This window comes from Mirounga angustirostris, unplaced genomic scaffold, assembly GCF_029215605.1.
Source record: "Mirounga angustirostris isolate CCGP_5_RB_7025 unplaced genomic scaffold, mMirAng1.0.hap1 SCAF_1, whole genome shotgun sequence".
NCBI lineage: Eukaryota > Metazoa > Chordata > Mammalia > Carnivora > Phocidae > Mirounga > Mirounga angustirostris.
This window is the reverse complement of record NW_026991709.1, coordinates 164,685,418-164,699,531: the sequence shown is the minus strand read 5'-3', so window position 1 is coordinate 164,699,531 and position 14,114 is coordinate 164,685,418. Positions and strand designations below refer to the sequence as shown.

The 14,114-nt window shown below is 41.5% G+C and overlaps 1 protein-coding gene across 2 annotated transcripts in view; it reads right to left on the bottom strand.

Moving 5' to 3' along the window:
• Positions 1 to 2,123: 2,123 nt before the first annotated feature.
• Positions 2,124 to 14,114, bottom strand: part of SEC13 (SEC13 homolog, nuclear pore and COPII coat complex component) — a 32,597-nt gene continuing 20,606 nt past the window's right edge. For both annotated transcript variants that reach the window (XM_045861843.3, XM_045861844.2), the window contains exons 6-9: positions 12,774 to 12,907; positions 12,227 to 12,350; positions 11,179 to 11,325; positions 2,124 to 2,572 (exon numbers count right to left, since the gene is read on the bottom strand). In XM_045861843.3, the coding sequence (XP_045717799.1) occupies positions 2,459 to 2,572; positions 11,179 to 11,325; positions 12,227 to 12,350; positions 12,774 to 12,907 (519 nt within the window). In that variant the 3' untranslated portion in view covers positions 2,124 to 2,458. The remainder of the gene's footprint in view (positions 2,573 to 11,178; positions 11,326 to 12,226; positions 12,351 to 12,773; positions 12,908 to 14,114) is intronic.

Genomic DNA, 14,114 nt, shown 5'->3' with positions numbered 1-14,114 from the left:
CCACTAGACTCTGGATTGTCTCCCTGCCCTTTGGCCTGGTAGCTGCTCCTAGGCAATAAGCTGGGGCAACTGGTGCTCCCCTCACTTGTTTCCCTTACCCCAACACTGTCTGTTGTCCTATGCCCATAAGGATTTGTTTCATGTATATTGTTTCTCTAGTTTTTTGTGGTGTAAGGGAAACTCTTATAGCTACTACTCCTTCATGCGTGGCAGTGGAAATCTTTTAGAAATCACTTGTGAGAGCCTGTGAATCTTCTAGTTTTGACAGTTCTCACATTGGCTTGTTGAGGTTTCTGTTCTGAATGGATGAATACTTGGTCATTCTTGGGTTACTTGGCTCATAGGACCATAAAAGCTCCCCTCTTTCTTGCCTATGCTGCTCCTACACAGGTATTATAGATATGGTTTGGCCCTAATCCTCCACGTTCTAGGGTTTGAGGGACTACCTTAATGTCTAGGGGTTTCATGTCCTATCCCAGTTGCTTTGTTTTTGTGAAAGGATTAAAAAACATTGTGGTTGCTACTGCTCTCTTACCCTAACTCTAAATTACCTTTACACTTGTAGCACTTGGGCTTGTCAAATGCCCTTTAAGATTGACACATGGTATTTCCACTTGATTAGCCTATTTAGTGGTAACAAATTTGAGGGATCTCACTCCAGGAATGGCTAACGTGTTACCACTCTAAGCATAAACTATAAAGGGTTTACCTTAATATTCATTTACCTCCAGATTACCCTAACTGATCTTGGTGGTGTGAGCTACCAACAGCATATGGCCAGGAGCCCACTAACCTATCACCAACCCACTGTGTGACACAGGATTAGTTGCTTCTCATTATTTGTTGAGGGTAGCAGGCACCATCAGGAAGACCAGGCCTGTTCTTGGGGGAGCACAGAGCTTGTTAGGGAAGGTAGACATGTGAAGAGCTAACCAGAACTAAAGGTAGTAGTTGTCCACTGAGAAGTGTATGCAAAGGTGCCTTTGTGGGTGTTTTCTCATCCAAATAAATGGACAGAAGCACTGTCCAAGCTAAGCTAGAACCTACTGGACAGAGTAAGAAAGTTCCCATACTGTTCTCCAAAGGCCTGGATTGTGCAGAACAGTGTGGGAGGCCGAGAGGCAGGGCTCTGGCCTCTCTAGCCTTACTTCAAGGATAGTCATTCCACCTTTTCCCATTTTATGCATTATGATCTAATATTTATTTTAAAACGGGTTTTACTGCTGAAAAATGAAGGATGAGGAGCAGGTAGAAGAACTGGGGTCCACATTCCCTTGTGCACATAACCTGCTGAAGTGAGTGGTCTGACCTTTTGCAAAGCTAAGTGCGCTCACATAAAGGTCTGCTGTGAGCACTACCCCAGATTATAGTTGAGGAGCCTCCACACACCCCCTTCCGAGTTCTGCCTTTGACAGCAGCCACTCTGGAGTTGAGCCAGATCAGGACTCAAATAGTGGCTTTACCACTTGGCAGTGGACAACCCTGGGCAGGTCTTCTCTCTTCTTACTGGTAAATCGGGGACACACACCTGCACCAGTCTGTTGTGTTCCCCAATGTGCAGGGTCTCTAGTGCAGTGCCGGCTTCAACAGGCCTCAGTAACTGGCGGCTGCTGATTCAGGTGAGGGTCCCAGGGCCTCTGCTAAGCGGTGATACTTGGTTCAGCCTTGAGCAGGACCAGAACCATGGTCTCCAGCACAGGCCCCGCCCTCACTGACCGGGTCCATAACATGAATAAAGCATGCCCACTTTCTGGGCCAGTCTCTTGCTATTTGGTTAATACTGCCTTCCATTGGCATGACATTTTATGGGTCACCCACGTGCAGTAGTTCATCTGAGTCTTCTCTGTAAAGCAGACTTTTATTCCCATTCTCCAGAAGAGGATGTGTGCTCAGAGGATACAAGCCCTGTCACCGAAGTCCACATCTGGCATCCCTTTCTCGTCCCTCTGTATGGCCCCTTCAGTATAACTGGAATCATGGGCATGTTACAGGCACAGACCAAATTTTTGTGTGTCGGGGGGAGGGGGGGCGCTAAGGGACCTGGGTCTTGGCGAACGTTGTTCTAGTACACTGATCTTGCAATGAGAATGAAAATAAGAGAGGGGTTAGGGTAATGCAGGAAGAATTATAAGCAATATGAATTTATTTTTTTGGAAACAAAATCCCCCAAATAATGCCTGAACCCAAAGGGTACATAAAAATGGCCAAAAATATTTTAAAATAATAGATTTGAAGATCATTTGTAGCTTTTTTCCTCATAACATGAATGCTTTCAGCAGGACAGTAAATTACAAACCATATCAAATCATGTTAAGGCAGATGATCAATCTGGTTGCATTTGTAATACTCCTGGGAAAGTAATCGTGTTGGAGCTGTTCCTCCCAGCTATTTGGTCAGTTGGTCCAGGAAAGGGCAGTCCTGGAGTCAGCAGGTGGGGCGCTGGGCCTTGCCTGTCTTGTCACTGCTCGTTCTGCTGGCCCTCTGTGACGGAGGCAGACACGGAACCCTGGCCCTTGTTGACATCACTGATGCACACCCACTGCCCATCAACCGATTCCTTCCACAGGGTCACCTGCAAGCCAGCACACGGAGCCTGTCACAGGTCTGCACCCCTCACCTTCTCAGGTCCCCCATCAGGCCATGACTAGGCTTGTGAGTCAACAAAAATCCCCACAGATTAAGAAAGAAGGGGTAGGGAGAGTGACCTCACCAAGATGGTGACAAAGGCTGTTCCTGACTTAGGCTCCCCCCACAGGAAGAACTATTCATGAACAAGAAACCACTGAGGGAATCCTAGAAGAGCACAGTGAGGCTGAAGCACCTCCCTCCACCACCGAGACCAAGATACTGTACCAGAAGGCTAAGTGGGAAGGCTACGTGCTGACTGCATGGCCCCCCACCCAGGTTGGCATAACACCATGTGCAACCTATGGTTCCTCCAGAAGGAAAAGAGCACAGGGGTGACATCCAGCATTGTAAGTTGTCGCTTTGTGGGGCTCAATTACTGGGAATCTGAGTGTGACTAAGTGGGGAGGGCTTCTAGGGACTGGCACTGGAATATTAACAGACAGACAGAAAAGCTGTCACAGCCCCCCCTTCCTGCTGCAGTTCCTGGCCCTTGCTGCCTCACATCCAGAAAGCTTGTTCAGAAAAATCTGGGAGGCCCCTGAAGTTGGGCTGCCCAGGTAGCAGACCTGAGTCCTAGCCCAAACAGCTGAAGAGCATGGCCCCCAGGCCCATCAGACAGCAAGGGCTCACTACAACACCTGGAAGTTGCATGACCCTGCAACTCTAGCAGAAAGGGGGGTGGACAGAGCTGGAGGCCCCCCACAGCAAAAGCCAATGGCCTTATTTCACCAGGAAACTTAGGGACAGGTTGGCTTGAGTCAAGACCACAAAAAAAATATGACTGGCCTTACAGTTGCTTTTCCCATTGTGCCAGGGCAGGAAAACTACTTTTTATCTAAGCAGAACATGCAGGAAGCTGTAGAGCCCATCCTACAGCCCTGCTTACAGTGGCACCAGAATAGAGCACACAGTGCGTGGCTTCCCGTCTACACAGCAAAACTAGTGGCCTCATCTAACTAGGACAGTCAGTCTTCACTCTTGCCTAATTTGCATCTCCAAACAACAGTCTGGGAAGACTCACAGAGAGGCCAGTCCTGACTGTATAGAAAGCCTAACCAGAGAATCCAGGCAACAGTGAAGTCCATCCTCTAGGCTCACATGAGGATCACAGAAAACCAGGTAAATATAACACCAAAGGAAATTAAAGCTCTGACTAAATGAAGATCTATGAACTGTGGGACAAAGAATTCAGAACAATCCTCTTCAGTTTAGTGAACTACAAGCACATATAGACAACTAAATGAAATTAAGTTCAACTAAAATAGACACCATTAAAAAACCAAAAAAACAAAAAACCACCAGAAACTAACTGAAAAATGTAGCAGAGCTTCAAAAGCAGAGTTGACCATGTAGAAGAACTAATCAGCAACCTGGAGGACAGGACATTGGAAATTACCCAGAGGAACAAAACAGAAAAATACTAAAGACTGCAATGGGACATAATGAAAAGAAGCAGTATTTGCATTAGGGGAATTCCAGAAGATGAGAAAGGGACATAGAGTATATTTCAAGCAATGATGCCTGAAAACTTCCCAAGCTTGGGGAGAGAAATAGACCTCTAGATCCAGGAGGCTCTAAACAGGCTAAACCCAAACAAGGCTATAAAAAGATGTTGTAATTGTCAAAAGTCCAAGAATTTTAAAAGCAGCTAGAGAAAAAAGTTAGATACAAGGGAACCCCCATAAGACTATGAGCAGATTTCTCCATAGAAGCTTTTCAGGCCAGAAGAAAATGGGATGACACATTCAAAATACTGAAAGAAAAAAAACCTGTTAACCAAGAATACTACAGCAGGCAAAAGTGTCCTTCAGAAATGAAGAGGAGATGGACTTTCTTGAATAAACAAAAGCTGAAGGAACTCATCACAGCTACACCTGCCTTACAAGAAATGCTAAAGGGAGTTCTTTGAGTAGAAATAAAAGGTTGCTTATTAACATTATATAAGGCAGCATAAAACTCACTGGTAATGATAATACATAGTTAAAGTTGGATTCTGTAATATGACAGTGGTGTGTAATTCACTTATAATTCCTTTACAAGTTAAAACATGTAGTAAAAAATAATCATACCTACTGTTATTAGTTATACATTATAAAATATGTAAATTGTAACATCACTAACCTAAAATGTAAGGGTGAGGAAAAGTAAAAGTGTAAAGATTAGGAATTCTACTGAAGTTAAGATGTTTTATGTAAGTCTTATAGCCACAAGGGAAAAGCCTGTAGTAATCAGACAAAAGAACATGACAAGTCAAAGCATACTGATACTATTAGAAATCAAAACACAAAAAAAGAATAAGAAACAACAATGGATCAACAAAACAGAAAGCAATGATAAAATAGCAATTATGTAAGGCCTTAACTTATTAATTACTTCAAATGTAAATGGATTAAAGTCTCCAATCAAGACAACAAATGGCTGAATGAATACAAAAACCAAGATCCAACACTATGCTTCACACAAGAGATTCATTTAGCCTTCAAGACAGAGACTAAGAAAGGATAGGAAAAGATATTTCAAGCAAATGGTAATCACAAGGAAAGCAGGGGTAGCTATAAACTTATATCACACAAAATAGACTTTAAAAATAGTAAAGAGAGACAAAAGGGGCCGTGCACCTGGGAGGCTCAGTCGGTTAAGTGTCTCAGGTCATGATCCCGGAGTTCTGGGATCGAGTCCCGCATCGGGCTCCCTGCTCAGCGGGGCGTCTGCTTCTCCCTCTGCCCTTCACCCTACTTGTGCTCTCTCTCAAAAATAAATAAAATCTTAAAAAAAAAAAAGAGAAAGGCATCAACATATCAAGAAGATATAACAGTTCTAACTACAAATAAAAAACTAACAACTAAACAGAGAAAGCGTAATACAAAAATAGTTGGGGACTTGAATACTCTCAGCAATGGATGGATCATCCAGACAGATAATAAGGAAACAGTGGATTTGAACAACAGTATAGACCAAATGGGCCTAACATATGCAGAACCTTCTGATAGCAGAATATACATTAAGTGCATATGAAACATTTTCTATATGTTACACCCAAAACAAGTCTTAGCAAATTAAACACTGAAATCAAACCAAGTATCTTCTCTAACCATAATGGTATGAAACTAGAAATCAATAGGAAGAGGAAACTAAGAAATTCACAAATACACGCAAATTAAATACTCTCTTGAACAACCAATGGATCAAAGAAGAAATGAAATAAATTATTTTGAAACAAAAATAGAAACCCAATATACCAAAACTTACAGGATGCAGCAAAAGCAGTTCTTAAAGGGAAGTTTATAGCAGTAAATGCCTACATTAAGAAGCAAGACCTATCCCAAATAAATAACCTAATCCTATGCCTTAAGGAATTAGAAAAAGAACAAACCACCCAAAGCTAGCAGAAGGAAGGAAATAAATATCACAGCAGAAATAAATGAAACAGAGAACAGGAAAATAGAAAAGATTAATTAAGAGTTGGCTCTTTGACAAGATAAAACTGACACAACTTTAGCTAAATTAACCAAAGAAAAAAGAGTACCCAAAACAAAATTATAAATGAAAAAGGAGACATTCCAAATGATAATCACAGCAATAAAGTAAGATGTTACCACGAAACAACTGTGTCAACAAACTGGACCTAGAAAAAATGAACAAATTTTCAGAAACCTAGAACATCAATCACCAAGTACTGAATCAGGAAGAAAAAATCTGAATAAAAAATTAAAAAATTTTCTGAAATAGAATGAACCAATAATCAAAAATCTCCTAGTGTAAAAAAGCCCAGGACCAGATGGCTTCACTGGTGAATTTAACAAACATTTAAGGAATTAATATCAAGCCTCAAAATCTTCCAAAAAAATAAAAAAGAAACACACCCACACACTCATTATATGAGGCTAACATTGCCCCGATACCAAAGCCAGAAAAGGATACTACCAGAACAGAAAACTATGGACAAATAACTCTGATGAATATAGATGCAAACTGAATTTGACAGTATATTTAAAGGATCACTTGACATGATCAATCAGGATCATGGAATGCAAGGATCATTCAATATATGCGAATCAGTCAATGTGATACCTCACAATAGAATGAAAGAAGAATCCTATCACTCAGTAGATGCAGAGAAAGCATTTGACAACATATAACATCTGTTTGTGGTAACTCCTAAAGGCATATATGCTAAGCCCACAGCTAATATAATACTTTTCAACACAGTACTGGAAGTCCTTGCCAGAGCAGTCAGGCAAGAAAAAAAAAAAGACATCAGAACTGGTAAGGAAAAACTAAAATGTCTCTATTTTATATGTCAAGATTTTATATACAGAAAATCCTAAAGATTTCATCAAAAAACTTAGATCTAAATAATGAATTCATTAAAGTTGCAGGACACAAAATTAACATACAAAAATCAGTAGTGTTTCTATACACTAAGAACAAATTATCTAAAAAAAATGATCCTTACAATAGCATCAAAAATGATAAAATACTTATGAATGAACTTAACCAAAGAGGTGAAAGATCTCTACTCTGAAAACTACAAGACAGGGATGAAAGAAACTGAAGGCACAAATAAATGGAAAGGTATCTTGTTCATAGATTAGAAGAACCAACATTGTTAAAATGTCAATACTACGAAAAGCCATCTATAGATTCAGTGCAATTCCTATCAAGATTCCAATGGCATTTTTTACAAAAGTAGAAAAAAAAGCATCCTAACATTTATATGGAACTACGAAAGACCTCAAATGTCCAAAGCAACCCTGAGAAAGAACAAAGTGGGAGGCATCATACTTTTTGATTTTAAGCTACAAAGCTATAGTAATCAAAACAGTATGGTACTGGTATGAGAACAAATAGATAAATGGAACAGAATCAAAAGCCCAGAAATAAGCCCAAGCATATATGGTTAACTAATAACTGGCAAGGGAGCCAAGAATACTCAATGGAGAAAGGACAGTCTCTTTAATAAATGGTGGTGGATAAACTGGATATTCGCATGTAAAAGAATAAAACTAGACCCTTATACCACTCACAAAAATTAACTTGAAATAGATTAAAACTTAAATATAAGACCTGAAACCATAAAACTCCTAGGAGAAAATGTAAGAAACAAGCTCTTTGGCATGGGTATTGGCAATGATTTTTTGGATGTTGACACCTAAAACATAAGCAACAAAGTATAAACAAGTGGGACAGCATTAAACTAAAAAGTTTCTGCACAGCAAAACAATCAACAATGTGAAAAGACAACCTACAGACTGGGAATAAGTATTTGCAAGTCATACATCAGATAAGGAGTTAATATCCAAATATCAAAAGAATTCCTAAAACTCAATACCAGAAAGCCAAATAATCGAATTAGAAAATGGGCAAAAGACCTGAATAGAACATTTCTCCAAAAAAGATCTACAAAGGCCAGCAGGTACATGAAAAGGTGCTCAACATAACTCATCACTGGGGAAATGCAAATCGAAATCACAGTAAGATAGCACCTCACACATTAGAATGGCTATCATCAAAAAGACAAAAACATAAGTACTGGCAAGGATGTGGGGAAAAGAGAACCCTTGCTCACGCTTGGTGGGATTGTAAACTGGTACAGCTGCTATGGAAAACAGTACGGAGGATCCTCAACAAAATTAAAAATAGAACTATATGGTCCAGCAGTTTGACTTCTGGGTATTTATCTGAAGAAAATGAAAACACTATCTTGAAAAGTATCTGCACTCCAATTCACTGTAGCATTATTTACAATAGCCAAGACATGGAAACAACCTAAGTGTCTACTGACAGATGAATGGATAAAGAAGTCATGGTACATATATATATACAATAGAGTATTATTCAGCCATAAAAAAGTAAGGAAATTCTGTCATTTGTGACAATGTGGGTGGACTTTGAGGGCATTATGATAAGTGAAAGAAAGACTAACACTGTATGATCTCACTTATATATGTTGAATCTAAAAACAAACCTAAAAACACCCATAAAAGACCCAAAACCAGTCACAGAAGAGTTCAGATTTGTGGTTACCAGAGTTGGGAGTTGAGGGTCAAAAAGTATACACTTGCAGTTGTAAGACATAGAAGTACTAGGGATGTAATGATGACCATAGTCACACTGTCTCTGTGAAAACTGTGAGAGACTAAATGGTCTATGTGAAAACTGTGGTCTATGTGCAAACTGTTAAGGGACTAAATCCCAAGTGTTCTCATCACAAGGAAAAGCTTTTCTTTTTCCCTTTTTCTTTATTGTATCTATATGAAATGATGGATGCTACACTTACTGTGCTGATCACAGTACATGTAAGTCAAACCATTATGCTATACACTTTAAACTTTTGATGTAGGTCTATTATATTTCAATAAAACTGGAAAAAGAACACCTCAAAAAATAAGAAAAACAGAGAGGGGGGCAATGCTGTGAATAATAATGCTATAACATGAAATGACAGTAATAGTTGTAATACTACTACTACTACTACTACTACTACTAGATAACAACAATGGATGTTGTTTTAACCAAGTTGCTGTAGCTTCTGTGAGGTGATACAGGGGAAGAGAACAGTGGTTCTCAAAGCATGGTCTCTAGACCAGGGCATCTGCAGCGACCAGGAGCTTGGGAAAACTGCAAATTCTTGGGTCCTCGCCCAGACGCACTGACTGAGAAGCTCTGGGGGTGGGCTTGGCAATACATGTCTTAACAAGTTTAGTACTAAAGTCTGAGAAGTGTGCTAGAGGCAGATGACAGATGAGTAAGTATGTTATTTCTACACTGAAGTAAACAGCAGAAGAAACAGCTAAGCATTGAAAAGGTTTGTTCCTGGAGAATGAAAATTAGGAGAAAGCATTAAAAAATCATAACCTAATAAAAACTACCTCAAGCTATGTACATGTATTTGATAAAAAAAAATGATTTTAAGAATTCCTGCTTTAGAGACAGACTATCTACTACACATGCACTGTGCAGAATGCTCTAGACTGAGAACATACTAAGTCCTGTAGTGAAGGAATACTATGCAGACAGCAATAGAGTTGAGCTGTTTGTAGGAAACAGGCTGATAAAGAGGATGATAAAGAAGAATAAGAAGCATAAAAGAATAATGACAGCAGACTACAAAAGTGGAATGTCCAACCAGGCACTTGCCTACTGCCTTGTAAACACTATGGTGGGGCTCCTCAGTCAAGTCAGGGTCTGTTGGCCTGTCCTGGGTGCCACCAAACCTGGGGTCTAGTCCTGTCTCTGGCATTTACTAGAGATAAAGAGGATTAGATTAGTTTTCTTTAGGGTCATTCCAGCTCTAAAATTCTATAGCTTTGAGATGGGGCCTACTAGATCTTTCTGGGACTACTATGCATGAAAGGGACCCCTGGCTGGATAAAAACTACAGAGGGTCTCAAAGAGGTATTATTTATAAACCCATGGGCACAGCATTACTGACAACACCCAAAGGTGGAAGCACCCCAGTGTCCATCAATGTATGTGTGGATAGATAAAATGTGGTAGAACAGAGTATTATTCAATCTTAAAAAGGCAAGAAATGGACACATGGTACAACACAGATGAGGACACTACAGGATTCCACTTACACTGAGTCCCTAGAGCAGTCAAATTCACAAAGACGGGAAGTGGGACAGTGCTCAGGGCTGGGGGGCTGGGGTGAGTAGGAGTTAGTGTTCAGTGAGGAGGGAGTTTCATCTGGGAAAGAGGAAAACAGTTCCAGAGGTGCATGGTGGTGACGGTTGCCCAATAATGTGAATGTACTCAACTACTGAACTGTACACTTAAAAATGGTTTAGATGGGTGAACTATGTACTCTGTCATGATTAAAAAAGAAAGCTGCCTCCAGAAAGGAAGAAGTAATAAGCCACTGCCATCTCCCTAGCTGACCTCTTCTCTCAGGCAGAGGATCCATAACTTTATATGGTGGGTTTCAGTGCAGTAGTCAGGATTTTTCAAGTGCATTCGCTTTGTTGCTATATTGTTCTGAGCTACTCTTTGTCTCCATGTCCCTTCCTTTGTACGGCTCACAGCACAGTAGGAAGAGGTATAGTGGGTAATAATAACACCCATGAATTATACTGATTTTTAGAAATATGCCTCTTAGGTGTCTGACAAAAACCTTCCAATCTTTTTGCTTTTGTGTGAGATTTTTTTTTTTAAATCTGTAACATTTTAAGCAGTGCTAATTGAATGTCACCATGAAGAGAAGGTGGTCAAATGGTTAAGGCAACAGACTACCAGGGCAGTCAGTGTCTTTAGAGTTAACTCAAGCCTGATTACTGACTCTGCCACCTAAGAGCTTTGTGACCCTATGCAAGCCTAACTACCACTGTCAGCTTCTTTCATATTTGTAAAGGGGGGAAAAACAACCTCGGGGCGGGGGGTGGGGGGTTGTAAGATTTAGTGATATAATTAAGAGATGTGCTCAAAACACAGTCCTCATTAAGGCTCCTTCCAAGCCTGTCATCACATGGAGAATCCAACTGCACTTTCCAGTGGGCACATGAAAGACAAACAGGACCCTGTCCACCATGTCATGGAAATGGAGTGTACCTTATTGTCTCCGCCTGAGACAGCCAGGATGTTGGCTGTGATGGACCAGCTCACATGCCACACAACATCACTGAACTTGTGCAATAGTTTGGGTGACCATGTATTGCCTGAGGTGTCATCACAAGTCCAGATGAACACACGACCATCCTGGGAAAAGACAGGCTAGAATCAGGGAAGGCAAGGCAGGGATCTTGAACTGGGGATATCCTCTCGATCTATAGGCATATTGGACTTCGGCAGGAATGGGGTGGGGGATTCAGCACAACGCATAGCCGAGGCCTTCCTGGGTGTGGATACCTGTGACGGCCGATTTCCAACCCAGCATTATCCCTTTACCCCACGAACACATTTCACATTGGTTCAGTCTCCCAGGTTCTCGTGCTCATATTGGTTTCAGGTATGGACTTTACATTGCTAACTCTAAAATTTTCTCTGGGTTTTCCTCATGTCTGCCAAGTTACTTCCTTGTTTTGGCTCCCTCTGGCTCTAATTTTCTCAACCGAATGGGTATGGCTGTCTGTAAACCAAGCTAGAGAATGAGAAGGGACAAGTTGAAAAAGTCCATCTCAAATTCAGGACCAAACATAACAGGCTCAAATGAAGCCTGGCTAACCTTTGTCTATGGTGGGGTTAGCATATAATTTAAAGGGTTGTCCTTAGTCTTTCCTTTGTAATCTGTCTGTGAAGACTGAAAAGGTAGGTGAGTCCAAGATCCTAGAACTTCCGACTGCCCCTGGTCCCTGCTCGGGAATGCTTTCAGAATATACCTGGGCAGCTCTAATCCCCAGCTGCACAATGCTGAGGAGGGGACACTGGTCCGGGGTTTGGCCTAGCTCATGGCTCGGTGGAAGCCAGCCACTTGTGCCTTCTGATCAAGCCTTTGCCATAGCATGACCTGGCTCCAAGCACTCTCCTACTTGCACTGGTCCAAAGGTGCCTGTTGCCCTGCCCTTACCTTTTCAGACTTTACCTTAGGGGGACCGGAAGGTTTGATGGGACTTACTCAGAGATTAAACAACACGGGAGGCTCTCATGGATCTGAGCTGACCTGGGAGCAACTGGCGATGGTGCTGGTGGGCAGGCCAATGGAGGGGGCCCAGGCCACATCTCGAACCCAGTCACTGTGCGCTTCTAGCTTCTGTTCCTCCTTCCACTGGCCGTCCTCCTCCTCCCTAACGGGACATGAGAGGGAGAATGCAGCAGCAGGTAGCAGCCCAGGTGTGTTTCCTACGCCTCCATTGTACCCCCACCCTGTGGGCTCTGCAGGGGCCAAGAAGCTATTCCATCTTTCTGATTTCATTCGTTGACCTTGTAGATTTTTACTCAGTTCACCAGCTATAAAGGAATCCTCCAAGAAATGTTCCCCCACAGCCAACGGCTCCGGCAGTTGGGAAGTAGGTAAAGAATTAAAGTCCTTGAGGAAGGCCAAGTTGTTTTTAAAGGATGTCCTCTGACAGATTGAAAACAGTATTCTATGGGCAGGAGGGCAAAAGAAGGTGATCCTGTTTCTTGGGAACTGTGGCTGAGTCACAGTAGGTAGGAGGGTAGAAGGTAAGAAGTGTCCCCTTGAGGGTAAGTCCACCAACCCCACTTACTTCCACAGTTTGATGAGGTTGTCACAGCCGCCCGATGCAAACTTCTTGATGTAGTTGGGCTTCTGCCCCGATGGCTGGTCTATGAGGCTTCCAGGTACAACAGCAGGGGCCCAACTGACAGCATTGCAGCCAATCTGTAAAGAGGGGGATTGGGATGACTGCCCTTTTGCCTTGCAACAGAGCACTGCTTCTGCAGACCCAAAGCTGCAGTGTATTTCCCCTCCAATTCTCAGGACAGGATTATGTAGGACAGCTGTTTTGATGAATTAGGGATTAGCCCCCATAATGCTCCTTCAAGGAGTCCTAACAGTGCATGTATTTTTTAGCAATACATATTTAAAGTAGGAGTTAGGGACTCCCAGGAATTTAAGAACATTTTAAAAAATATGAAGAGAGGCACAGATTCAGAAAAACAAGCAAAGTTTAACGAGTTACTCTAAAGCACTCTTGTAACCACTACCAGTTCAAGATATCAAACTGCCATTTACCCAAGAAGCCCTGTCATTATGTCTCACCTGAATCATAGCCCTTCCTCCTCGGTAATATCTTCCTGACTTCTGATTTCTTCCTTTTTTTTCTCTTTAGTTTTGTCACCCAAATATGCATCCCTAGATACTATAGTTTAGTCTTGCCATAAACGTTTTTCTTTTCTTTTTTTTTTTAATCTTTTCTAGATCTCCTTATTTATAGATTCCCCTTCTGATCTTTTTTTTCCTTACAATGTTTTTGTTGAAGAAAGACCAGTCATCTGACCTACAGACTCTCAGGCTGATTTGCTATTTCATACTCAGACCTCTGAATTCTTCTGAATTCCTGAAAATTGTCAGCTGGATCCCAGACTGGATCAGACTCAAGTCTGACCCCTTTGTTAAGACTACAGGCAGTATTCTTTCACTGGGAGGCAAATGATGTCAGGTTGTCTTTTTATGTTCTTATGCCTCTTTTATTTTTATTTATTTATTTATTTTTTAAAGATTTTTATTTATTTGCAAGAGAGAGAATGAGAGACAGAGAGCATGAGAGGGAGGAGGGTCAGAGGGAGAAGCAGACTCCCTGCTGAGCAGGGAGCCTGATGTGGGACTCGATCCTAGGACTCCAGGATCATGACCTGAGCCGAAGGCAGTCGCTTAACCAACTGAGCCACCCAGGCGCCCCTTATGCCTCTTTTAATTCACTGGACATTACAAAATGGTGATTCTGTATTCATTTCTTTGTTATGTATTATATAGAATAATCTAGACAGGAGCAATTCCCTTCATTAATATTTGGCTCCCTATGGATACAGGTCAGATAGGAAAGGCAGGATAAATGCTTCACACTTTATGAACTGGTTCCCTGCCA